The 26,055-nt window shown below is 42.2% G+C and overlaps 1 protein-coding gene across 1 annotated transcript in view; it reads left to right on the top strand.

Moving 5' to 3' along the window:
* tnfrsf21 (tumor necrosis factor receptor superfamily, member 21) overlaps positions 1-24,078 on the top strand; it is a 37,655-nt gene extending 13,577 nt beyond the window's left edge. Inside the window, exons 3-6 of the mRNA XM_080047812.1 lie at positions 226-807; positions 12,182-12,447; positions 20,335-20,653; positions 22,103-24,078. Of these exons, the coding sequence (XP_079903938.1) occupies positions 226-807; positions 12,182-12,447; positions 20,335-20,653; positions 22,103-22,332 (1,397 nt within the window). The 3' untranslated portion in view covers positions 22,333-24,078. The remainder of the gene's footprint in view (positions 1-225; positions 808-12,181; positions 12,448-20,334; positions 20,654-22,102) is intronic.
* Positions 24,079-26,055: the final 1,977 nt, after the last annotated feature.

The following is a 26,055-nucleotide window of genomic DNA, read 5'->3' as shown; positions in this document are numbered from 1 at the left end:
TTTCTGTTTGTGTGCCAGATTGCTAGCATGGATTAAAGCGTTAGGATTCCCTCCCGTGTTGCCTTCTGTTTTCATTGGAAATCTCTCCAGTGAGGGAATCTAACTCCCCTCCCTCTGTCTGTGTTGTCTCTCATCTCTTACTTCGGAACTATCTTGTGTCTCTTTGTTCTCTCTCATTTGTCTTCTTCTTCTTGCTTACTCTATCTTTGTCTCCAATCAAACCAGGGACCTATAGCCAGTCAGCAGCGATTCAACTGAGGGAAACCCCAGTTGAGAAGGACCAGGGTGCAGTGGGGCTACTCCTCAGCCGGTCTGGCACTCCCACCCCACCAAGCCCTGAAACCCCACGGACTCCACTGCTCCCAGCTAGCAATGAACTGATGGAGCGCGAACACCTGCCACCCAATTCCGACATTGTGCCAGGCAACAGCAAGAGAGCCATGGAGGGTCTTGAGGGTACAGAGGTAGTCAGGGTTGGGATGAGTATCGGGAAGGTATCTGGTCAGGGGAATGGAGGTGGTGGAGGTGGGGTCTCCAGCTACTACAGGCCCACTCGCAGGGGCTCCCCGAGACCGAGCACTCACAATCACTTTGACATCAACGAGCACCTCCCCTGGATGATAGTGCTGCTGCTTCTGCTGGTGCTGGTGGTGATCGTGGTCTGCAGTGTGAAGCGGAGCTCTCGCGTGCTGAAGAAAGGCCCCATGAAGGACCCTAGCAGCATCGTGGAGAAGGCCATTCAGAAGAAATCATCGGCGCCGCCAACGCAGGTCAGAGAGAAGTGGATCTACTACTCCAGCGGACAAGGTAAGCCCTTTGTATCATTGACTACAATAATGGTACCTAGTGAAAGGTTGAAAGAGAATGCTTTAGCATCCAGATGGCTACCACAAGCCTCCAAAAAGGCTTCAGTGCTTCTCTTCATTTCTCTGTATTTGGGGGATATACAGCATTCTTTCATAAAATGTTGGTGGAGATGTTGGATAGCAAAGTTTAACACATTGGTTTGAAATCTCCCATATTTCGAGTAGGTTGACATTGGTTGACTATGAAGGCCCAGACTTACTATTTTCTTTTTTCATACTCAAGCCATTCCGTTTGCTTTCCTCAACAAAACCTTCTTCAAAGTTGTATTGAAGGGTACGTACAGTATATGACGTTATGTTCATGTTATTGTGACATCCTGAGTAATACAATACTAGACAGCAATGTACCCTCAGAGAAAGTGTCTCACTGCAGGTCTGCCATGGTGTTATTGTAATCTGAGAGCTGATAGCTCTATATGGCCCACATCTGCAGCCATCATGGGAGGTTATGGATCTCTTAGACCCTGTTTCCACCTGGGATTATGATGTGATTTTGGTAATCCGATCAAAGGTGGCCAGCTCTCAGTCCGTGTGTTCACACTTGTCTTTTTACATGTGATTTATTTGTCTACTTGTGATCCCATTGCATTTACCCTCTCTGTATGTTTATCAACACGTGGCTTACATAATTTCCATTTGCATTGGTGTTTTTAACCGGTGGGGTTCAAACAAGTAAACATACAGGGCTGTACAGTGCCACAGTTTTAATCACATTTGGTATTACAATGCATTACGTGCGAAGATAATTACAAGTCTAGGTTGACGAGATAGGCTACTGTCTCATTTAGACAAGGAGGGGCGATGCACAACACTGCTTAGAGGGCTCTACATTCGCCAAATGCGGGTAAATATCATAGATAGTATATAAAAGTAAAACTCTTAGGCAAGTAAGTTATTACAACACTTTGGCTGGTGAACGATGTGTGCTCGCCGGGCGGCTTTTCTAACGTCTGCTACACTCTTGTCACCACCTCCAGTACACGGCTTTCTATATGCAGTTAAGTTACTGCATGTGTGAACAGAATATTTCCTGTGAGCCTTCACATTAAAAGCATGTTACTAGCCAAACGGGAGTTGACTTTTACTTTTAAGCAAATAAGAACAGGAAGTCGCTGCCTTGCAGCTCACCAGTCAATAGCAGCGATTTCCGTGTTTTCAGTTTACGTAGTAAAATGAGAACAGAGGACAGAAAGCTTGTCATTTGCAATATACTGGCGGATGCAACTAACGTTCATGAGGCTTCTATAAAAGCTGGATGAACGCCAGTGATGCATTTTCAACGTATTTCCGCTCAGGCAGGGGGCGGCAGTTGAGTAGGAGGTCCCTAATGTGGACAAAAGTCACATTGTTGTTTCCACTACCATTTGAATGCGGAAACATCGGACGCAAGCGACGTAAACCACCTCCGAATGTGGTTTTTGTGATTCGATCTCAATGCTTCTTGAAAGTGTTTTCTCCTGAAGTTAGAGCTGTATTCATGTGATCAGATCCAAAAACCAGACGTTAAAGACAAGTGGAAACGTGGTCTTAGTTGCACTGAGTGATGTCTCAGTCTGCTGTCATAACATGTATTAGTGCTGTTCCTGCAAGGTGCAGAACCATCTGTTGATGTGACCTCACCACCGTCTGTGGGTATTTGAACCTATCCATTCTGCCCCTCCACAACACAAGGTGTGGAGGTCAGTGGTAACCAGGTAATGACGTGACCCTGCCGTAGTATCCTCCTGCTGTCACCCCCCTAACACACACCCACACACACACACACACACACACACACACACACACACACACACACACACACACACACACACACACACACACACACACACACACACACACACACACACACACACACACAGGTTGCCTTGCTCCTATCAGTTCTCCAATTTCATCTTGGTGTCGCCTTCCTTTCATAATCTTTCGTTTTACTCCCTTGTTCTCAAAATATCTCCTCATAATCTTTAGACGGGTATGTAAGCAAAGGCGCCCACCATCATGCTGCTGAATCACTAATTTTCACAAAAAGTGAATTCGACAACAAGCATTCTCCAGAATTACTGACTCCACCATTAATTGTAGCTGGTCCCTCTCTGTTGTAATGCCTTGTATTTCCTCTGTCCGAAGCTTGGTCTTTCAATTTTGGATTTCACCCCTGTCTCTATTACCACTGTTAGCACTGTCTCCATTTCCCATCTGTTGATGCTGCGGCGTGGTGGAGTAGATTTTGCCCCACAGCTGAGCTCTTGATTTCACAATGAAAGCGAGGACAGACACAAACCCAGGCGACACCTCCAGCTTGAAGCCCTCAACTCGCCACTTTGAAACTCAGTATGTGTGTGTGTGTGTGTGTGTGTGTGTGTGTGTGTGTGTGTGTGTGTGTGTGTGTGTGTGTGTGCGCGTGTGCATGCTTTCATAACGCCTAGCCACTCGCCACCCTCTCTCTGCTTCCTCAGTGCCTTACCACAGAGAACCGGAATAATCTGGTTTCAGCTGCATCAGGGTTGTTGTTTGGTTGGCAAGGCACATTAATGGGTCAGTTGGGTCTCTTACGGGACGACAAAGACATACATAGTCAGACGGAAAGGAAGAAAGTGAGTGAGAGGGTGGGATGGTGCACGAGTTGTGTAAGTGGGTTTGTGTGTGTGGGGGTGGGGGGTGTTATTGTTTTTTGTTCTGCTGTTGTCGGTTAACTACAGTGGGATTTCCTAGCTGTTGTCTAGCAGCCCAGATACTTAAAGGTCACCTATTATGCAAAAAGCAGTTTATTTTTTATTTTTATAACATTAATATGCGTCCCCGGTGTGACTAGAGGCTCCCGAAGTATGAATAAAAAAAAGAACCTCTCTCTTCTTCCCCACCTTTCTGAAAACCTGTGTTCAAAAACCCCAGTCAGATTGCTCTCCCCTTCATTGTTTTTTTCATTGATTCAGCAATGTAAGAAATATGTTAAATAAATGTGTTTTTTTTTGGACACTAATATGAAAAGTAGTAGAAACCCAAATGAATTAAGCCTGACAAAAAGTAATGGACATTGAGAGAGATGGGTACATATTAAGCAACTTTTTCACTGTATAAAAGATAAGCACACGTTTACACCAAGTCACCCACCCATGAACTGTATGTAACTTCTCAACAAATCAGCTGGGTTGGCTAGTGCCACTGCAAACTAGGCATAAGCATAGATAAATAACTCATTTTCTTAAAGATGCACTGATTCATATTCTTACATTAACAATGGATAACTATATATTATATGTAATGTGAAAAGGGTCATGAAAACAATGATCACCCAAAGCAATTTCTCTGAAGTATTTTAGCATCTCTATATACAATGTGCTGTTTTTCAGAGCCTGCAACATAAGTTTGCCCAACTTAATGTCTCTGGGACCTATTGGCTTTTATTCTGGACAAAATAGGAAACACACACACACAAGCACACACATACACACACACTGGCATCCTCCCTGACCTCCCTCCCCCTTCCCTTGAGACATCACAATTTCACAGTATTGATACATTTACTTCTGAGAAAAACATTAACAAACATCATTTGTTTGTCAAGAAAGTACTAGAGTGTGAACATGTCCAGATAAAACCCGTTTCTCTGTGCCGATCAATGTTAAAGCCTTCAAGAATGTAAGGCCCTTTAAATCTGACTTTTTATATTGTTGCGTGTGTGTTCTCCTGATTGCATGAGCAATCCTGTGCCCATGTGTATGTATTTACGTGGTGATGTATGTATGCACATGCAACCCAAAGAGCCATTTTACACCGCTATTTAATCTCTAGAACATAAAACCAAACAGCTTCTTAATTCTTCCAAGGTGCGTGGCTGGCTCCCCTTGAAGGTTGTAATGCCCCTTTACTAGAGCAGTTAAAACACTGGGGCAATAAAGGAAAAGAGAGAAAGGAAATGTCAAAGCACAGATCACACAAATAACAGTACTTGGCATTTGCTATAAGAGCCGGTCAGGAAGTAGCAAAAACTGCTACCCCTCATCAAGAGGGTTGATTGGGGCTTTCCAAGAACAAGAAATAAGGATGTAGCAGTCAAATTCAATGAAAGGCAACCACAAAAATTTTGTATAAAGGTTAGCCCGAGGCTACAGAAAGCAGAACGTGCAAAACGTTGCCTGAATTTTGACCCAGTTTGTCATTTTGACACATATAGTCTTGGTTACGTAGCTGTGTAGTGACACGTGAATATATTTTCACATTCAAAACAACCTTTTGAAGTCGAGGTGGGTTAAATTCAGGACAGTTTTGTGACTTTTCAAAACAGAAAAGAAAAGGTGGGCAGGATTTCAACTTCTCTCACTTGAGGAGTTGCTTTCTGTTCATACAGGTATAATGCTGTACCTTGACGGAGAGAAACTGTGCTTCCTTATCGCCATTTATTCATTGTGTCAAGACAAAGACAAACATTAAACCACACATCTTGGAGAGTGATCGAGAAGTCAATAAAGATTCAACCAAGACAAGATGAGGATATGACAACAAGTATCTTGTGCTTCCTCCGAGTGTGGCCATTCGGAACAGATTACCTTGAAGCCTACTGGGCTGTGTTGATAGGAGCGCCTTGTTTAACGTACCGATGAGACATGAAATATGATCCGGGAAGTCCTGTTTGAGTAAGAGACCCATAAGTCTAAAGGCTTATAAGACAACAAAAACAACCCTTTGGTAATACTCAGAGAGGATTTTAAAATGCTGGAGAGTTGTCATGGTGACAGCTATTTTATCCTTGGTTGCATACATTTCGAGTTGACAGCACAACTTGCATGTATGTAACAGGGCAACACAGCACCTTGCTGAATGATGTTAAGAGGCACCAGAAATCAAACTGGTTAAACGTTCTTGCTTGTAATCTTTACATAACATACAGTATATGCAGTAGGTAGTTAATGGTCTCAAACATGGAAAACACCATAATGGTCTTGTAAGAGAACATTATAATAAGGGCAGGTTGCGCTTGGTGTAGACACCGGCCATATTATTTACAACATATATTTCAAAAGGCAGATGCAGATTGTAGAGGAAAACATGAAGGAAAACAACATTCTACCTGCCCACCATCCTCCCTCGTTAAACATCCACACCGTTAATAATGCCAAATTCCACATCCAAGCCCGGTGGGGAGCCACGTTTTAGAATATACTGTTCTGTGCAGTACCAGGGTGGGCCAAGGTAGATTGCTCTCAGTTCAGCCTGGGTTTGATTGTGAAGAGCATAGTGTGTGTGTGTATGTGTGTGTGTGTGTGTGTGTGTGGGGGGGAGGGGGGAGTGTTGCCTGGTTGGAGGTATACAGCGTCTGTTTTTTGTTCAAATCAACACACACACACACACACACACACGTTTCACCAATTTTAACGTTGTGTTTTCCCAAATGGGAATGGACCTGGAAGGACTATGTGATGTTATAAACAGAATGGTGTATTTAAAGATGCTGATGCACATGACACCACTCTGCTTCACATCATGTTAGACACAATAACAGGCTAGCTAGGATGACACCACTAGTTTGATCCATGTTTTCTTTACCCACTTTACCATTCCTGATTTGATTGGTACATTTCTAACAAAACCGTGTTTCATCTTTGTTTCTGACAAAACACATTTTTTCTATTTATATGGTGCTATGGCCAATAATGCTACAGTGCCCATAAGTCACAGCTGTTGTTGCTTTGAAGAAAAGATAGGCCAGAGCTGTGGAATTGCATGCTTTGCACATTCAGAATGCTGTGTCATCGTATTCAGGTCAGCAGATTTTTTGAACGGATCATAACTGAATCGCTTCAGATTGCTCAATTTGTTGAAACCCCTCTGCAAAGGTCTTCATTTAAACCACATTTGTGGGGTATTTTAAATGTAGTGGCTACCCAAATACACTGAAGAGAAGTACAAGAGTTCAACTGGAACATGAGATGGACAGACGGATTGGCATCAACAAAAAGGCTGACACTGTTACCAAACTGCCGTGGTGAAGGGGGATTAGAGTGATCCATTAACCAGTCAATCTACAGTGGATTTCAACCGTCACCTGTGGTCATTAGTTTACGATAATCTCCAAATGAATATGATTATGGATAAATGAGTTTCTTTTGCAAGGCGGCTGCATCTCAGAGACTTTTAGAGATAGAATGAGGATGTCATCTGGATGAAGTGTTTGAGTCAGAACAGTCTTGGGGGGGATACATTTCCCATCTGGGAATGCCTCTGCATCCCCCATGAAGAGATAAAGGCAAGGCTTGGAAGAGGTATGGCCTACATCAGCTGTTGTTAAGCAAGAGAGGAGCATTTTTTCCTTGTGAATGCAAAAGGAGCATGAGGGAATAATGAGTTTTGGTTACTGTATTACGATCCCAATCACACAAGCACATCCGATTCTGATGGTTAATCTGTGCAGCATATCAGTGTATAGGATGACATGGCACCTTTGTGTTACACAACCAATCTTAAAAAAAACTCTGTCTCATTATTGGCTGTAATACATGCAAAAATGTCTGACTTGCCTCAGGACAGCTAGATAGGAAAAGGCTGTCCCCTTTAGGCAGCTCTTCTGTGCATTGTATGACAGTTTGACTAAATGTGTCAGTCTCACGTAAGCAGCTGGGGTTTGACAATTAATTTGTTATGCTTTGGAGAGCTCAGGTGTCTACATTACAATACATAGAAAAATAATGTACAAACTCCAATACACACTATTAAACACACACCATCCTACTACTACTTCCCCATGCGAACACATCCGCAGGCTGACATACTGAATCATCACAAGAATTATATAGGTCATTTAAATGAGTTGCTATGCTGAACAGGCAAATTTCTCTTCTGTCGCTGTGTGGTATGTCGAGCAAAGTGGATAAGAGGTCAGCACGCGAGGTCCTCTGGGTCCCTTTAAGACTCACACGAGTCTGTATTAATGTGTGTGTGTGTGTGTGTGTGTGTGTGTGTGTGTGTGTGTGTGTGTGTGTGTGTGTGTGTGTGTGTGTGTGTGTGTGTGTGTGTGTGTGTGTGTGTGTGTGTGTGTGTGTGTGTGTGTTTTGTGTTCAATTACGAATTTGGTTTAGGTCAAGGTTGTGGTTAACCATGTATTAGTGAGCGTTTATGTAAAGGTTTGGGAGAGGAGGGTCAGTGTGAAGGGTATATGTTGCTGCATGCACTAAGTATGTGTCTGGCAGTGGCACGTCAGAGTGTCTGTGTAAACATGTGTGCAGAATTCACGTGTCTATTTCTACTTGCCTCTTGGATGTTCTTGGCTTGTATATCCCTCTACAGTATATGTACATGTTGGTGTGCATATGACTGTGTCCAGCCATGATTCACTAACGCTGGCATCCATCCATTTAATCTCTCCAGTCCAATCTCCTTGAATCAGCCTGGATTTATGCAATGTGCATTTTTGCTCGACCAAACATTAATCGGGGATCAACTTGTTAAAGTGGTGGAATTAATTCTCTGTTTTGATATGTTGGAAGTGTAATGGCCATGTAGTACATAAAAGCTAGTCGGTAAAAAATGGTTTGGTGAATTCACAGAATAAAAAAATACACCATTTTAATAGATCTTTTAGATACAGGTAAATAAGCCATCAAAAATAATAAAAATAAAATGTTGAAGAAATAGTGATTATGGGTGGTGATTAATTTGAGAATATTGAGAGGAATATGTTTCACATACAGTAAATGTATACAGGTTTATAAATACATTGTTAACGTATGTTGAGTCACATGGAAAATAGTCAAAAACGTTTAGTGCAATGAACTGTATTCTACTGTGTACGACAATTTGGTTGACAAGGATGAACAAGGTTCAAATCAAACAGCTGTACGTTGATAATGAGAGTAGTTACGGTTGATTATCCAATTATTGTAAGAGAAAAATCAAAGGAAAACAGACAAAGAGCCATTCAGGTAAGTAGGTCAATAAATGCTTCCTGACCTAATTGTTCATGAACAGACACCACCCTACTGTCAATATTTTCCAGAGCCATAAACAAAACGTCCTGTCATGTCAAACGCTGTAATGTGACTTGCATTTTTCGTGCTGCATTCTGCATATTAGTAACATATTATTGAGTTTCTGTGTCATGGTTATCTCATCGCAGGATGTGGCCTATTGTGCCGTATTTGAATGATATAATTTGTTTGAAGGCATGGATAATTCATGCAGCTGAGAAGCACACACACACATATTAGCATTGCCTTTCCTATTACACAATCAAATTAGATGCAACTCCTTTTTTTTTGGCAAACAGATGAGACTGCATTTGTATTTCCGGTCAAGTCACATGACAGGAAGTGCGCTTTTGGAGCACAGAGTCTGTGAAGAGGCAGCAGAACATCTGAAATGGAGAGATGCTTTTGAAAAATCACTACTCAATTGTCAAGTGGTGATGAGTGCGTGTCACAAAGTACAATGTGAAGTGCAGGTTATGTGAGATGGATGCTCTTACTGTGACACACGTACAGTTAATAATGACTGACGTATTTCCTTAAAGCCGTTCCGTACCAATACATGTCAAATGTATTTTCATAGCAACTTGCTCCAGTTGTCAGATTCAACTCTAACGTCTGCCTGCACAGCTGTGACTAGTTGAATAAACAAAACCAATGTTTGCTTCTCTAAAAAATAAACACACACAGCTGTTCCCAACTTTAGAAAGGTGCCTTTTCTCGAGGGCCACTGTCTGTCCGTCCAGCATGTTATACAACTGTTGGCATTTGGAACACGTGCAGAATACTTTCAGCGTATGTTGTAGACCAGATGCATGCCGGTGAACCAGTAGAAATCAATAACAGGTTTCATGTTTGTTTTTCTGATATAGACATTTCACTCGAAATATGTCGATGTGAGTAACTTGACCCACAAAGTACATGGATGTGATTTACTTACAGCTTTTATTCAAACATTAGCTACATCCAAAATGTGATTGGAATCCATCTTTGTTTTCCAGGGCAACAATCAGATCAGGGTCTGGATAACATGGTTAAAAAAAATGTATGTTAAAATCTCTAAGAAACAGCCAACTAATTTGCATAGCCATGCAGCCAACTTAATAATACTAGTTCTGCAAACTGACCATTTTAAGTTAGGAACTTTATAAGACAAACTAAAGAAATTGAGTTGAGCTTAATTGTATGCATTTTTTTGCCAACTGATTTCTATTCCACTGTCCAAAGAATACAGCCGTTTGGTAACTACCAAAAATGCCAAAATAATAACTTGTGCACGTGAGCAGCAGAGTTCCAACCAGCAGTCGAACTGATGATTGCAAGGGTGTAACAGGTTTATATGTACACTGGCTCTGACTCATGCCACTCCGTTACCACACATATCAATGCAGTGTTTGCACTGTTGACATATTGGAAAATTAAAGCATGGTGGTACACCTTCCATGTGTTGAAATGGTTTGATCTGCGTGCCACCTGTCGCTTTATGTGACAAGGAGAATGAAGAGTAATGATTATATAGAGTAGTTTGTAGGGAGTGGCTTAGCCCACATATCGCTTACACCTGGAAGGAGTAAAGATGTCTAGTGTTTCTTGGTTGCATTTAGACTTAGCTTTGTGTCATTGGATAGCAATCTGCTCAACCAACTGTGCATTGGACATACAACTTCACATATGGGCCTAAGACTTGTTGGCTAGGATTCAACAGCAGAATCCAGCCTTTCCTGAAGCTCATGCTTTGGTATGTGTTCAGTTAAACTTAGCTGGTACCAACACCACATGCAAAACCAGTGTAGACAGGTCCTTCATCATGCTTGCAGGGGTCTGCTGAAGTATGTGTGACTGCTCTGCATAACACGTTAGAATTCCTGGAAACACAACACATTTTGAGTCCATGTGACTTCTATTTAAAAGCACTGCTTTTCCTTGAAAGACTGGTGTGAATAAAATGTAACAAAAAAAAGGAAAAATGCTAACAAAATATTCCAGTAAAGCATGCTGTTACATTGTAAATGACGAGCTCTCCTAGGTGTGAACTCAGCCCTACGGTTGATTGTTGCTTGAAATGTTACTGAGGAAATTTACACTGAAATCGATTAGAACAACACAAAATCTGTCTTGTTTGGTGTAATCGAAAAAGCTTTGGAAAATCTGATTATTCTACCAGAGCAGCAGTGGCTTGATAAATGACTGTGTGTATCCCCCCCCCCCCTCACTTCTGGGGACTGCCCACCATAATTTGGACAGCTCAATAGCCAAACATATTTCCACCGTTGTGAAGTTAGTTTTCAGTTGGATATTCAACAGATAGTCATCAGTGAGGTCCACTTATTTGTTTCACCCACAGTAGGTAGCAAGAGCACAGTGAGCACACCCACCAGCCCTCACACATAACTGGCATACTGATTTAGGGACAGTCAATAAAAACACTACTTGGAAATATGTCTGACTATTGAGTTGTCTTGATAATGAGCTGTCGGATTTATGGCATGGCACCAAACGTCCAACCAAGCAGCAGGTGTTTGTCTACACACTAAAATAAGAGATAGCTCCAGCTGATCCGGAGAGATCCAGAAACATGACATGGCATGCCTCTTTCATCACCCTGATCTGTTACACTTAGGGGATTCTTTGAGATCCTCGAGTGCCAGCAGCATAATGTCCCACAAGTGGTGCATTAGACTGCTGCTGTGATTTCATATATAGATATATCTCCCAGTACAATTTAAAACATCTACTGGTGCAAGTTAGACAAGAGTTGTTGTTGCTCTGGAACCAACTTTAGAGCAAGCATGTTCAATTGGCTAGCTTGGGGAGTAAGGCTGTGACTTGTGGTCGGGTGAGTCAAAACAAGTCTCACAGGTTCTGGCCTGGAGTGGACAAATGATACTTAAGTAAATATTATACATTTCAAATGAATGGCAGGGAAGATTAAATGCTCTTTTTGATAACATCTAGTAACATTCTTAACACTGCTTGATGGAGGTCACACATGTGTTTATCATAATAAACCTAAAGATATCATGAGATGACATACGAATTGCAGGAGCTGAACGATTATAATTCAAGACACACACTCATACACACACCATATAGATGTGCAGTGTAATGGACAGAATGAGAACAATGGTGTATTGTGTGGATCATAGCAGCAGGGCTCCATTAGTTAGAAATGAGGCAATTGCTTTCTGCTGCATCCTGTAAGCAAAACCCTCATTCTCCAATTAAGAGGGAATCCAGCAATCATCTGATTCTCATTTTCTTTCCGACTCGCAGATAAACAAATGATCAAATCCCCTCTTCTTTCACCTTTAAACTTTGGGTTCTCTAACGTTTTTACCTTCTCTCTCTCTCTCTGCCCAGGGGTGGATATCCTGAAGCTGGTGGCGGCCCAGGTGGGTACCCAGTGGATAGACATCTATCAGTCCCTGGCCAACGCCACTGAGAGGGAGGTGGCGGCTTTCTCCAATGGCTACTCGTCAGACCACGAGCGGGCGTACGCCGCGCTGCAGCACTGGACCATTCGGGACAACGACGCCAACCTGGCCAAGCTGATCAACGCCCTACACCGACAGCGCCGCATCGATGTGGTGGAGAAGATCCGCTGTGTCATGGAGGACAACCCACAGGTAGGTTGGGTGCACACAGTTGGCAAGACATTCAACTTCTATTTTACCCAGTTTTGTATCAGGTTATCAGATTTTGGGGGGGATGCAAGGGATATTTTCCTCTCAATATTTAGAAAAGAAATCCCTCAAAAAAAGTACCCAAATGTTATTTTCCTTTACCAAATTTCCACCATAAACTGATGCAGAAAAAGCAAAAAATGGTGCATTACAATTCACCACAATGCAGGAAATTAAGTGTTTGACACTCAACATTTTCCCCTGCTTAATGTGTCCCCCCAAACATTGAAATGAAACCTGCAAATTTGTATCAGGTGACCGTCTTGAGCTGACAGCGTCACTGGAACATGCTGTGGTACACACTGTTCTTTGCATCCCTCTCCCACTGAAATCTAATCTGTGAGGAAAACTGCCGTGTCTGTCCTTCTGGAGCCAGTCACTGAGGATAAGCTGCATTCCTCACGTTAAAGCAACAGTTCACTAACTACTTTTGATGTTAAGTACGTTGATTTTTAAAACCATTATTTCCATTCATTATTGTTGCAGCCTCTGTCGGCATAGGTTACTATAGGGTGAAGGAAAATGCTTGTTTGGATGAGTGAGGGAGAAAGTGGTGTGTGTGGATGAGTGAATCTCCCAAGAGGTAATGTGTCACATCCTGACTAAGGCAGAGCCAAGGTCAGGAGCAGATTGTAAACCTCCAGCACTAGATGGCAGCATAAAGGATGTTTTTATCCTGCTTATGTTGTTATTTTTCTGTTGATTGAGATTTGTTAAAGATCACTAATTGTGCCGATTGAACATTGTTATTTGGGTTTCTACTAGAAACTCTTTTCATGGTGTAGTTTCCAAAAAAAAATTACATTTCTCACTGTGCCACTGCTAAATCTCTTCTTTCAGCCTCTGACTGAAACACTCCGATTTAGAGTCTGTCCCTTTAAGCCCCACCTTCCAAAAAGCTCAGTGTGGCGTGGCATCTCCCCTTATGACATCATAACTTGAGTGGTAGGCGTAAGAGTTCACTGCAAACAAACTGGAACTTTCTACTTATGCTCTTCTGTCTTTTATTGAACAGTTTGTTTAAGAAACAGAAGTCTGATACTCTGTTTTTCCTCTCAAACCTGCACACACACAGTATGTTGACCTTGGGCAGCCTGGTGCTATCACGTAGAAGGATGACTCTTATTGAGTAAACAACTCTGGACCTCTTAATTGAGCAGCCTGGTATCAGCCTCATACTGTAATCTCCTCAGATATAAGTTAACCCCCCAACACACACACACACACACACACACACACACACACACACACACACACACACACACACACACACACACACACACACACACACACACACACACACACACACACACACACAGAAAGCCAGGAACACAGGGGACACAGAGGACACACAGAATCATTCATCACCATTTACTTTCCTCCTTAGTCTCTAAACTTGCCAGTGATTTGTATCAGTGGAGCGCCCTTGACTGAGTATATCGAAGGTCAGCACTTCAGCATGTTGCACACGTAACAGTCTTGTTCTGTTTCTGAAGACACAGCAGTCGTCTAAGCTCAGTGTCTCAGCTCTTTAGCTGCCTGTTGTGATTGGGCCATTCCTCACAGCTAAATGATAACGAGCACATCATCTTTCGCAATACTTTTGTGTCCATCTCACTGGATCGATATTGGATGAGACAGCAGATAATACAAATGTGTTGTGCGTAGGAGGCATGGTGATTGAGGAGAATGCAACAGCTTAATGAGACCAGAGGAAGTGGGAGCAGTCTCAATGAGTTTTTAATACTTAGTCATTCAGAAAATGACTCAGGGAATCCACATCACTGTGATTATACAGTATGGAATAAATGGTCTGTTTATCATTAACACATTAGCAAATGGCTCCACACAGAGGAAAACGTTATTTTGACGATAGGCAAACTGAAAATACCTAATAAATGACCAGGAGCCAGGATCAATTTGAGACTGGTAAGTGGTTTCTGAAAACATGACTCAGTCTGATCTATATTGAGGCCATATGTTACAGCCACCAAATCCCGGACGAGCCCCCAAAATGATGTTATGGCCACTAAGTTAAACCCCTCAAAGGAAGCCAATAACATAACATGGAAAACGGGTTCAAATGCAAAAACATTATTTATTCTCCCCAAAAACTTGATGCACTAAACCTGAACCAAAACAATAAAGAAGGGTCAGATGGGATGGCAAAAATGAGAATAAAGTGTGTTCGGGTCAACCACACGATGGGCCGTTGGACCTTAGACTTTAAACAAAGAGTGGATATAGGTATAGTGCCATCCTTCCCAAGAAAAAAGTAAAAAAAAGAGAAAAGAGAAAAACTGTTCATATTAAACCAGAGAACAATCCAACAAAGCTAAAGGCTGCTAAGAGACATCTAGAGAAACAAGCAGGCCGACAAAAAGAGAAACCCTTTCAGTAAATGTGCTGTTGTCAATCGGCAAGTCAGTGTGACTCACTTATGGGAAGCATGTCAATATATCTGTTACTTAACAGCAATGCATGACATTGACGTTTGAACTCACAGCTCAGAAAACATTGGCTGTATCGATGGTATTCCCATGCGAGTGTCTGCTCTTTGACGGATGTTTCTATTTTTATCTCAGCTGCTGCACGAGAGTTGAAACCAGACGGCAGATTGACGGATGTGATTCCCTTTGGCTTCAATCTCCTCTCTGTTCATCCTCACTGGGAACTTTGAGCAAGAGGAGTTTGCAAAGCAGAAAAATATGAAAATATGACCTTGAATAACTTTTAATCTCCACACTGTTCCTGAATCTATAATCAGATGAAAGCAGAATGTTCACACAGTACAAAAAGCATTGCTAGTTTTAGTGTATATGACAGGAATTTATTTTTCAGAAAATATATACAGTATAGTCTGAATGATTGACAGCAAGATGACTACATTTATTTCACCTCTTCAAGTAACATAACTCGTGACATTTCTAATCAACTTCGGTAAATACATCTTTCATGTATTTCGTTCATTTAATGAATGTTTTATAGAGATGCCGCTGTGCCTGCTTGCTTTTCTGGCCCAGGCATCAGAATGTACAACTAAGTGCTTAAAGAGCAGCCATGCTGTTCCATTTCGATGAGTCTCCTGTGTGTGGCTAATGAATGCATCATGTCAGAGACTGCAGCCGACAGAGCGGCTGAGGAGTGAAAAATATCTCTTTATCTACTAAAAGCAGAGTCAAGTATGTGTTTGCAAGTCTTTCAAAAGTTGGAGGAAAAAAACTCAAAAGGGCAAAGAATTATCACCACAGCACCACCACATTAACAGCTCTAGGAAGTAGTATGGTTGGTGTTGGTGTGAATGGGGCAATGTTGACTTCATGATCCTACTCACTACTGATGTTTCAGTTTGCAAACTCATGTAGAATGGATTATCATGTGAAAATGTACAGTGTTGATTATTTATATCTATCCTCCAACCTTATCACTTGTTTCAGAGAAAAAAACAAAACAGGCTCAGCACATCAGGAAGTAACCCTGTACATTTGGCTCCAGATAGATATATACCATACCATTCATTTGACTGTTCACATACTGTACATTACAGTGAGGTTAACAGGTGTCAAGTGTGCACATTTAGTAATATAAGCCAAAGGTCAACTTGCCAAAATAAAATTTTCCAAAACACAAGTTTAAACTTGGTGTATGTACTCAGTATCAAGTATTTTACGTGTGGCTAACATATAAATGGTCAAACATTGGCTTAAACGGTTCATTTGTATCTGAAAGGGGCCTAATACTGTCACTGGTCTAAAGCACAGTGAAAGAGAAAACACTGCTGCAGTGTGTTGATGGGATTGTGGATCAATACCAATGACTCAACGATTGCTTGGCCAAGTGCTGAGAATTCTGGCTCCAAAAAATGTAATTTCATTCACTTTTGGAATACGAAGTGCCCAGCTAATTGAAATTTGAAGATGGCCCATTACCAATGTCTGAAGGCTGTCAGCACCTGAGTTATGAGTCTATGTCTCTGTGTGAGTGGGAGCACTGAGGACGTAGGCTGTCCAATCTTTGTGGTAAAAATATAACGGACAAAAAATATCATACAGAATAGAGGGGCCCAATCTATGAAAGCTGCAGGTAGGGATAAACTAAGGAACACACACACACACACACTGCTTGGTTATTGAAATTCTCCTCTGGAAGGAGTTACATCCATCCAGAGAGTGCGTCGTTGTTTTTCCCTTTTTATCACCTGTTAGAACTAGAGTCTGTGAGAACCACAACATGCGCAATCTGCTCTAGACTCACCTTTTCTGCTTGTTCATTCTCAAAGCATAATACTAACACTCGCATGGGGAATTATTTTGTTTTCAACCTCCTGCGTTCCATTCTGAAAAGCTGGTACTTTGCTAAGGTAAAAGAGGGAATCGCATATTTGAATAATGCTTTCCAAGCACTCTGAAATACAGTGCAGGCCCAGCAGCCCTAGAACCAACTTTGTATGTCCATTAAGTTATATAATAGTTTATTTTAAGATAATTGTGTCTGGTTTCCAGTGATTAGATTATTTAAACAAAGCAATAGACATACACACTCAAGAGACATAATCTTCTATCCACTCTCTTTGTTTAACTTCTTTCTCTTGACTTTCTGAATGCACAAAAAATATACCAGCAAACCGTGGGGATTTCCCCTTTGACCCACAGTGAGGCACCATAAATTGCAATTTTTCCCCTTATTAGGTGTTAATGTCCCAGGTCCCATTATAAGCATGCAGTCGCTTCCATAACGAGCCCAATGTGATCATAAAATCAAACCACAACCATTTATTTCCGGGGGAAAAAGGACAAAAGAGTAACAGAATCGGCATTCATGCTTTTGAAAGTAATTACGAGCGATTGTCTGCAAAATGCTTGTTGAGTGTGTTCGAATTGAAGTAGGCTTAAATGCAGTGTGGGAGTGGGCGTATCTATTGAAGATTCATTGAAAATCTACTTTAAATGTCACAGAGGAATAAGTGGCAATGGCCGTACCTCGTACCATGACATTATAGTGGGCGAAGTTCCTATCTTAACCCCATCTTAGTTAATAGCTTATCTGCTTTGGTAGTAATTGCAGCGGAGTGAGATTCCTCGCTGTAACATTTTTGATGTAATTATTAATTTAAAACGTCCCTCAGTGTGCTTGTCTGTCCCCTGTGCCCTTCATACTGTAGCAATCTGCCAACCCCTGCCGTACAGGCGGGCTGGCTCTGTCTGTATGCGTGTGCCACATCTGAGTGTTAGGCTATGTGCCAATTCTGTGTGTGTATGTGTGTCTGTGTCTGTGTGTGTCCCTGTCCCCCAGCAGAGCCCTGTGTTGTGCTGACAGGAATAGTCAGCAGCAATTCTGCATGATCCTTTCCCCTCTCTGTCTGACACACACACACACACACACACACACACACACACTGGCACAGCGGTACGGTTCTTCCTCTGCAGTGACCCCTGTGCTCCAGTTCGGTCCTGGGTAACACAGCTCAGATTGCATGTGGTCTGGCGGAGCTCGCAGACAGAGTGGCAGACGCAGGCAAAGTGCTCTACCAGGGTGGGCAGAAGAGACTGAGCTTTTCATATGGCAGAGGGCGGGCAATGTTTTTTTTACTGACAATGTAATCTGTTTAGTGACAATGATTACATTCTCGATGTCATCACAAGTATGGCCATTATGTAGGGTTGGGTAAATTAAGAAAATGGATTTCTCTCATTTACACAGCCTAGGGTCTGTACACTGTTGTGTAAACAAAGGGTGTGTAAACAAAGGGGGCCCACCATAGCTAGCAACATGCCAGTTTACAAAGCCTTGGCCCTGCAAATTTGTGTCCAATATGTATTTACTTATTTATCCAAAACAGCAATTAAACAGGAATTTGATGGATTAAAGCTATAGCGCGTACCTTCTGTAGCCCCCATGAGGAATTCTGAGTAATTACAACAACACTGTTGGCGCATCTACATGAGGTAAGCCTTCAGTGAGTGTGCATGAATTTGATCCCTTATGCTGTACGTCCAGGTTTTTTCCTGGCAGTAGAATCAACAACTTAAACATTATGTGGGCGCTTCTTGGGATTTTTTCTGAGCTCCTGCGCCAGTGTCAGGGGGTGACACCAGTTTGTAAACGCTGCCATACTGAGAAATGGTGAGTGTGTTTTGTGGAGCTGATGGGCTTAATCAACTCTGTGTTAACTTGTTTTACGATGGCTTGAATGTAAACGACATTCATTTATATGACAAAGTTACGCACTTTAGCTTTAAAATGAGCCAAAAACGGTAACCAAATCAGTTCTAAATGTGAATGTCAATAATATTTTTAACTAAAATGACGGAGAACAAGCGACCGCAATGCATTTAGCTGTGAGGTCCAAAGTGAAAGATCGGTTTCTGTCATTTAGTGTCCCCCTGGCTTCCTGTCCCTCGTGGCATGCTATATTGGTCATCCCTCATGGGTCTCTCACTGTGTTGCACTTTCCAGCATCTGCTCCTAGAATCAGTTGTTCCAGTTACATCTGCCACTGTGTTAAAGTCAGCATGTCGTTGTCGTTTGTTTGTGTGCGCCCTTGTAGGAGAGACAGAGCGTGTTTGTTCTAAACCAGAATCACATAAGTTGTGTCACGCTGCAGCCCAGTGACCCAGACGTTACGGAATAGAGGAAAATAATAAACAATGTGAGCAAAGAGAGCAGCGCTGGTGTGTGTCTGTGTTGTGTCGTGTCCTCTTGGAAACTCATTCATCGGGCATGACGGGGAACTCAGCAGAAATCCATCAGAACTGATTGAATCCTCCACTGTATGAAAATTGATTTTCATTGTAAGAAATAGCATTCAGCCTTGTTGAATTTTCTTTTGACGTGTGTGTGTGTGTGTGTGTTTGTGTGTGTGTGTGTGTGTGTGTGTGTGTGTGTGTGTGTGTGTGTGTGTGTGTGTGTGTGGTGAATTAAATGACCTCTCTGCTGCTGCGATCTTTAGGACTGCATGCTGGGAAAAACAAGACATGCTCTCATGATCTCATCCCTAGAACCAGTCACTACTGGTTCAAACCACAGGTTCATTACCACACCAAAAGGAGAGAGAGAGAGGGAGAGAAAGGGGGAAGAGGGACGGGAGGTGCAAAGAAGGAGGATGGACCAAGGGGGAAAAGAGACAGACAAGGGTGGAGGTGTGGGGGGGGGGGGGGGACATTGGCAAAATGGCACACAGAGAGAGTGAAAAAGAGAGATGGAACTTTCCCTGAAAAAGTATTTGTTGTTCACCAAACAACATGTGTCTCAGGCTGCGGGATAGTCTGTCCTCAAGTTGCTCACCGACAAAGTAAAGTGTGTATTATGGTCTTTTAAGTTTAACCACAATAAAAATATCCCTGGTACCTTTGGACACAACAGATGGTTCAGAGAGCGCCTTGCATGGCAGCTACTGCCATCGGTGTATGAGTGTGTGTATGAATGGGTGAATGTGGTAAGATATGTAAAGCGCTTTGGGGCTGAGAAAATCGGCTAGAAGGCGCTATATAAGTCAAGTCCATTTACCATTTACAAAAAACAGCCAAGCTACTGTTGCTGTAAAAAATAAAATAAAAAAAACAACAACAAGACAGCCTTCTATGACACAGCACGTTTCTCTGAGTGGCAGAAGGACAGATGGAAAAGCGCCATTAGTGTCTTAATAAATGGTTTACACTTAATCTTGAATGAGAGTCCTGACGGAAATAAGTGGGACTGGAGCTCATGTGCTCCGTGGGCCGTCTTTGTTGTTGCTTTAGCCTTGTTTAAGTCACACGCTCGCTCATGTTTTTTTTTCTGCTCTTCTTGCTAACCCCCTACACCCCTTCTCCCCTCTGTCTCCATCTACAGTTTGACATCAACCAGCTGATGACCTCAGTGAATGTAAGCCAAAGCCTCAGTCCCATCCACAAGCCGCTGGAGTCTCCCAGCAGCGTCGGCAGCCGAGGGAGCAGCGGCAGCCACAGTGGTGCTAGCGTGGGCGGTGCTAGCTTGGGCAGTGCTAGCTTAGGTGGTGCTAGCTTAGGCGGTGCTAGTGTGGGCGTGGAGCAGTCGCCGGTGGACCGCACCAAAGGCTTCTTCACCGACGAATCAGAGCCCCTGCTTCGCTGCGACTCCACCTCCAGCAAAGACTCCGCCCTCAGCAGGAACGGCTCCTTCATAACCAAAGGTGAGCCAATTTAGCCACGCAACCTATTTTAATTTGTTTAGACTAGAGTTCAAAAACTCATGGTCAATTAAAGGTGGAGTCAGCTATTCTGGAGTACGCTTGTTGTCAAAATCAGCACATTGCTCCTCACAATCCAGTACCTGTCCCTTACGTGGCTGCGCACTGTTAATACACAGTCTAGGCTTTGTTAACAGGTATGTAAAGAAAGGGTGGGTAAAGAAAGGGGGCTAGAAACATGCCCGTTTACAGAGCCAAGGCAGTGAATTAAAACTGGATTTTCTTTTTCAGCGAACACACAGTACGGACAGGTAGGATCCTTTGGAGATATTCTCTGACATTCACATCTTACTTAATGCAGTTTTAACTTTTCCTTTTCTTTACTGTGGCAAAAAAAAGATGTTAAATTGCAGGTGTCGACGGATGTAATTGACAAAACTGTCATCTGTCATCATGTCATTAAGTGACTTTTACAGTTTTTATGATCAATTTCAGCTATCAAAGAGTTTTATAATTCCAAAAATAACATTAAAAAAATCAACCCAAATCTCTACTGCAGACTAACACACATTTACAACATTCTTAACTGACGAGGCACTTCGGGATCCCAGACATATCATCAGAGGAGAAACCCCGGTTTGTTTTCAATGGCCTGTGTAGATACTGAGTATCAGCAGTTTCCCATTCTTCACACCCCCAGCAAATTATTTATACACTCTCTACTGTGTCTCACACTTATCGAATTGAGTTGACAACAGTGAACTAAGGTCAAACATGGATGTGTGAGTGCTTACTGCCCCCATGTGGTCAATGTGGGTATTGTTCTTTAAAACTTATATATCAATTCAACTCAATTACCTTTATTTGAACTCGTTAGACACTGAGGTTGCCCTCCTTTTAAAGTGATGACGAGCAAATTGTGTGACGATTCAAGAATCGCTGACTCCACCTTTTATTTATTTTTCTCTGATGGTGGCTTCATCCAGCCCCATTTTATCCCATTTTTTTCCATAGTATTTTTTTCACACTACTATGAATTTTCGAAATGTTGCATTATGATTTATTTAAGTATTTGTCATCAACCTATGATACCATGCGACATGGCCCTGCCCCTGTCTACTTTATAATGAGTCTTTCTGATTCAATCTAGCCCTGGTGAAGACCCTTGTGTGGGTCGAAAAACGGTTGGCTTTGGTGTCATTTTAAAAACCTGACATCCCCTAACCATTAAAGCCTTTTTAAAATGATCCTTGGCTCTGTGCGAGTGTGCCTGGAGTAAGCCCTAGTGCCTCCTTTTTTTCAGTCCCATTTTATGCTTTGGGGTCTCTAGCCACTCCACTCCTCGGTTAATCCATGTATGTAAAATATGTCAGTAGGATGAGGGGTTTAGGAAAGCTGTAATGACTGTTTTCCCCTGTCTGTGCCCCCCCCCCCCCCCCTCCCCCCTTCCAGAGAAGAAAGACACTGTGCTCCGCCAAGTGCGCCTGGACCCTTGTGACCTGCAGCCCATCTTTGACGACATGCTGCACATCCTCAACCCGGAGGAGCTTCACGTCATCGAGGAGATCCCCGCCGCCGAGGACAAACTGGACCGGCTCTTTGAGATCGCCGGGGTCAAGAGCCAGGAGGCCAGCCAGACACTGCTGGACTCGGTCTACTGCCATCTCCCTGACCTGTTGTAGTGTGTGGGGCCGTATAGGAATGTCTCATTTGGGTGTGGGGTGGGAGGCGAGTCGAATCCAGCTCAGATTAAGCTTAGGTTGATATATGATAATAATAAAAAAAAGTCTTGATTCTGATATGGGTGTGGTAGACAAAAGTCCCCCTCCAATGACTCTTTAAAGCTATAGTGTGTAACTTCTGTGGATCCCATTAAGAATTCTTAGTTATTACGTGTGACAACACTGTCGGCAAATCTACATGTCTTCGGTGATTGCTCATGGATTTTATTCCTTTTGCGGTACGTCCAGGTTTTCTCCTAGCAGTAGAATCAACAACTGAAACATTTCGTTGACACTTCTTGAGCTCCTGCGCTAATGTCGGGGGGCGACATAAGTTTGTAAACGCTGCCGTACTAAAAAGTTCAGACAGAGTTGTGTGGAGCTGATGGGCTTAATCACCTTTGTGTCAACTCATTTGGCGATGGCTTGAATGTAACCAACGTTCTTCTATATGAAAAAGTTACGCACTATGGCTTTAAAATCTTTAGTGGTACTACTCTGTTGACACCCTCCGATCTCTCTTGTCTTATAAGTACGCACTCTTACTCCTCCTTACACCTCCATACTCTACCATGAAAACAGGGTCAACACTCAACGCATTCTCAATGAGGAGTCCTTTTTTTCTCACTTTTTTTAAGTATTTTCAGCCTTCGAGCTGGAATAACGAGAGTCTTGTGACCTTAACGATGAGGCTCATGAGCCTTAAAACAAAGAATAAAACTGCTCTGAAAAAAAGCAGCCTACCCGAAAACATTCAAAGCACTTTCTTTATCCTAACTGGCCTGACTGAATTATCCAGGCTTCCCATGCCTACCACACTATTTCACCTTAAACAAAAACAAAACTAAATGATCGCAAGAAAGTAAACTACTACTGCACACAGACAAAAGTAACTATGCGGAAACTCTACATGATACTGGTATTATTCCTGGGGTTGACAAGGGTCTAAGGTTCTTCTAAACCTATTTCACTTGATATTTTGGCCCGTGGTACGACTTGGCCCTTAAGTCTAGTGTCGAAGTATCCCTCACTTCAACCTATGAGCTCTCTTTTTTTTCCCCCACCCCCTCCAGTTGCATACACCTGGTGCTGATCATCTGTGGGTCTATAAGCATTTAAGCTTGTAACCCACTCTGCCAGACCAGCAGGGGGCAGTGTTAGATTTTGAGGGCCGGACCTGCTGCTCTGGAACCAAAGCCTTATATCAAAATACTGGATTAAAATAATCAAAAATAAATCCAATATTTCAATAGTGGAGTGATATTTACCTTATCTAATATTATGATATATGGCTTTGCCTTTGAAGTGAACTGACGATGAACTGAAGAGGGAAGTCGGGTGCAGTGTTTACCGCCACTGACTGACTGCTTCTCTGGAACCAAAGCCATATATCTAAAAGAAAACCGTTTAGATACGTCGCTTTGGAAGCTCTGTCACTGTTGCCATTGACGGTTGAACATTAAATACTTTGTACCAGTACGCACATACACAGATCTCCGCTAGCTATAGCCCTGTTCGCCTCAACAGATGTAGCGTTGATAAAGTGTTCTTGATACGTTTTGGAGCTTCATGTCTGTGCGGTGGGTTGTCTGAGTGTTTCAGTGCTATAGCGAAAAAACATTACAATTGATTTCATGCAGTGGCATGTTGTTATAAGCTCTATGTATTCAAATGTAATAACGGTGCACTAATTATATTTTCTATTGGAGAGGCAGACGTTTATTTTTTGTCCTTCTGATTTTTTTTCTTTCATTCTGAAATGTCGTTAACTAACATTAATTTCATTGTACTCTTTCTTACATTGATTTTATTATAACATTGTAGCATCTTTTTTGTTAGCATTTCGACTTCTTTGTATCTAATGTTTTTTTTTCTTCTGGGCATTCACATGTATTTCCCTTCCCTCGCTTGGTGTGACAGGATGACCTGGCTGGGATATAAGATATGCATACCTCCATACTCTACTTGAAGTCTGTCTATTTGTGTTACTTGATTCAAATGCGGAAGAAATAATGTACTCTTTCAGTTTCCTTCCAAGCCACCACCACCACCAAAAAAAAGAAGAAGAAATCCACGCATGGAGACGATTTTGCAGGCACCCATGGGCAGCAGCAAATGATGAACTCTTCTGTTTTCACCAAGCCAGTTACTATCTAAAGCTCCCGTGGTGCTATATGTGAACACTCACCTGTTGGCCTGACATAGGGGTCTTCTTTGCCCTGAACTAATGACTATTTATAGTATTCCAGACTGAGTGAAGAAGAGTGACGCTTGTGCTGCTTGTGTGGACTGTGGGATGTTGATTGATTTAGATGGTGATGAGGAGAATGTGTGAGCCATGCTGTGGAGACTCAAACCCAACGGTGTGAGCCTTCCATTTTGTAAGGAAGTCTGAACGGATGAAGATGAGATGTGAAAAAAAGCACATGTAGCTCGAGTGGATGATTGCATCAAATGTCACGCGTATACTCGTTATGTTTACTACTATGTAACCTCTTAAAAATCAACCAATTAAAGCTCAAAGCGTTTTCTCATAACTTTGTGTACAGTGGTCACTTTTTTCTGCTAAAAACCTGAATATAGATATATAACATCTTAATAAAACCGTCGAATGACTGCTGATGCTGAACAAAAAAATAAATTAAATTGAGTCAAATATCCTAACTCAAATAAGGTGCAAAAACATTCAATTTTTAGACGTTTTCATTGAATGATTTGCATAGAAACACTGTTATTTAACAGACTTTTTTATCACGATGAATTACCTTGAATAAATTGATGGAACTAAAGGTTCTGCAGAGAAAAACTGTGAGAGCTTCCCCAACACTGCAAATGGGACATACCTTAAAAGCAATGCCAGAAATGTTGAGTTGTATCATGCCGCAATGATGACAGAGAGTGTTGATGTGTTTTCCTTGAACTGTTGACAATTTGTAACCTTGTCACTCATAGCCAGAAGAGGCTTACATAATAGAAAGGTCTCTCAGCGCTAGCATTGGATGTCACTTGGTGTGGGTCACAACGGTGAGACAAACCGTTTAACACCTGCTAAAAAAGTACATAACTCATATATGACAAACAAGTAAGTGGAATTTTTTTTAGAAAAAAACTAAACGAAGCACACAAAAGCATATTGACGGACATAGCACATTTCCGAACATCCATCATTCATATTATTATTTACGACTGTACTTCTTAGAAAGTATGTCTTATAGGGCTATAAACGGTTCAAATGTTACATAAATGATTTTCTGTGCTTCTCTTCCTCATTCTTGCTCTATGCTTTGCTAAGAAGGCAGTGCACGTGTCAATCTTTTGTGACCTACAGTATGTGCAAATCCTATCACTTCTTTCCCATCCCCCTACACACACGCACATTTACTTTTTTTTCTTTCTTTTTTTTTGCACATGCACATACAGACGCACAAAAGACAAAAAGTTCACTCTCTGGCGTGTCCCCATTGTTATAAATCCCACGCTTTCTTGTGTAACTGCCCTACAATGGGCAGCAGAAAAGGTCAGTGTGTCTCAAGTTACACACAGTTGCGCAGCAGTCTTTCAATATGATTCCTGTGTCCTGTACATGTGTGTGGGTTTGTGAATTCACTGCACACCAGACCACAAAGGACCTGCCGAAAGTCTGAGTCACATAGATGCCTTCAATCCCCCAATGTATAAAGGACA

Source organism: Ammodytes marinus, assembly GCF_949987685.1.
Source record: "Ammodytes marinus genome assembly, chromosome: 19".
Lineage (NCBI taxonomy): Eukaryota > Metazoa > Chordata > Actinopteri > Uranoscopiformes > Ammodytidae > Ammodytes > Ammodytes marinus.
This window is presented reverse-complemented; position numbering and strand designations above follow the sequence as displayed.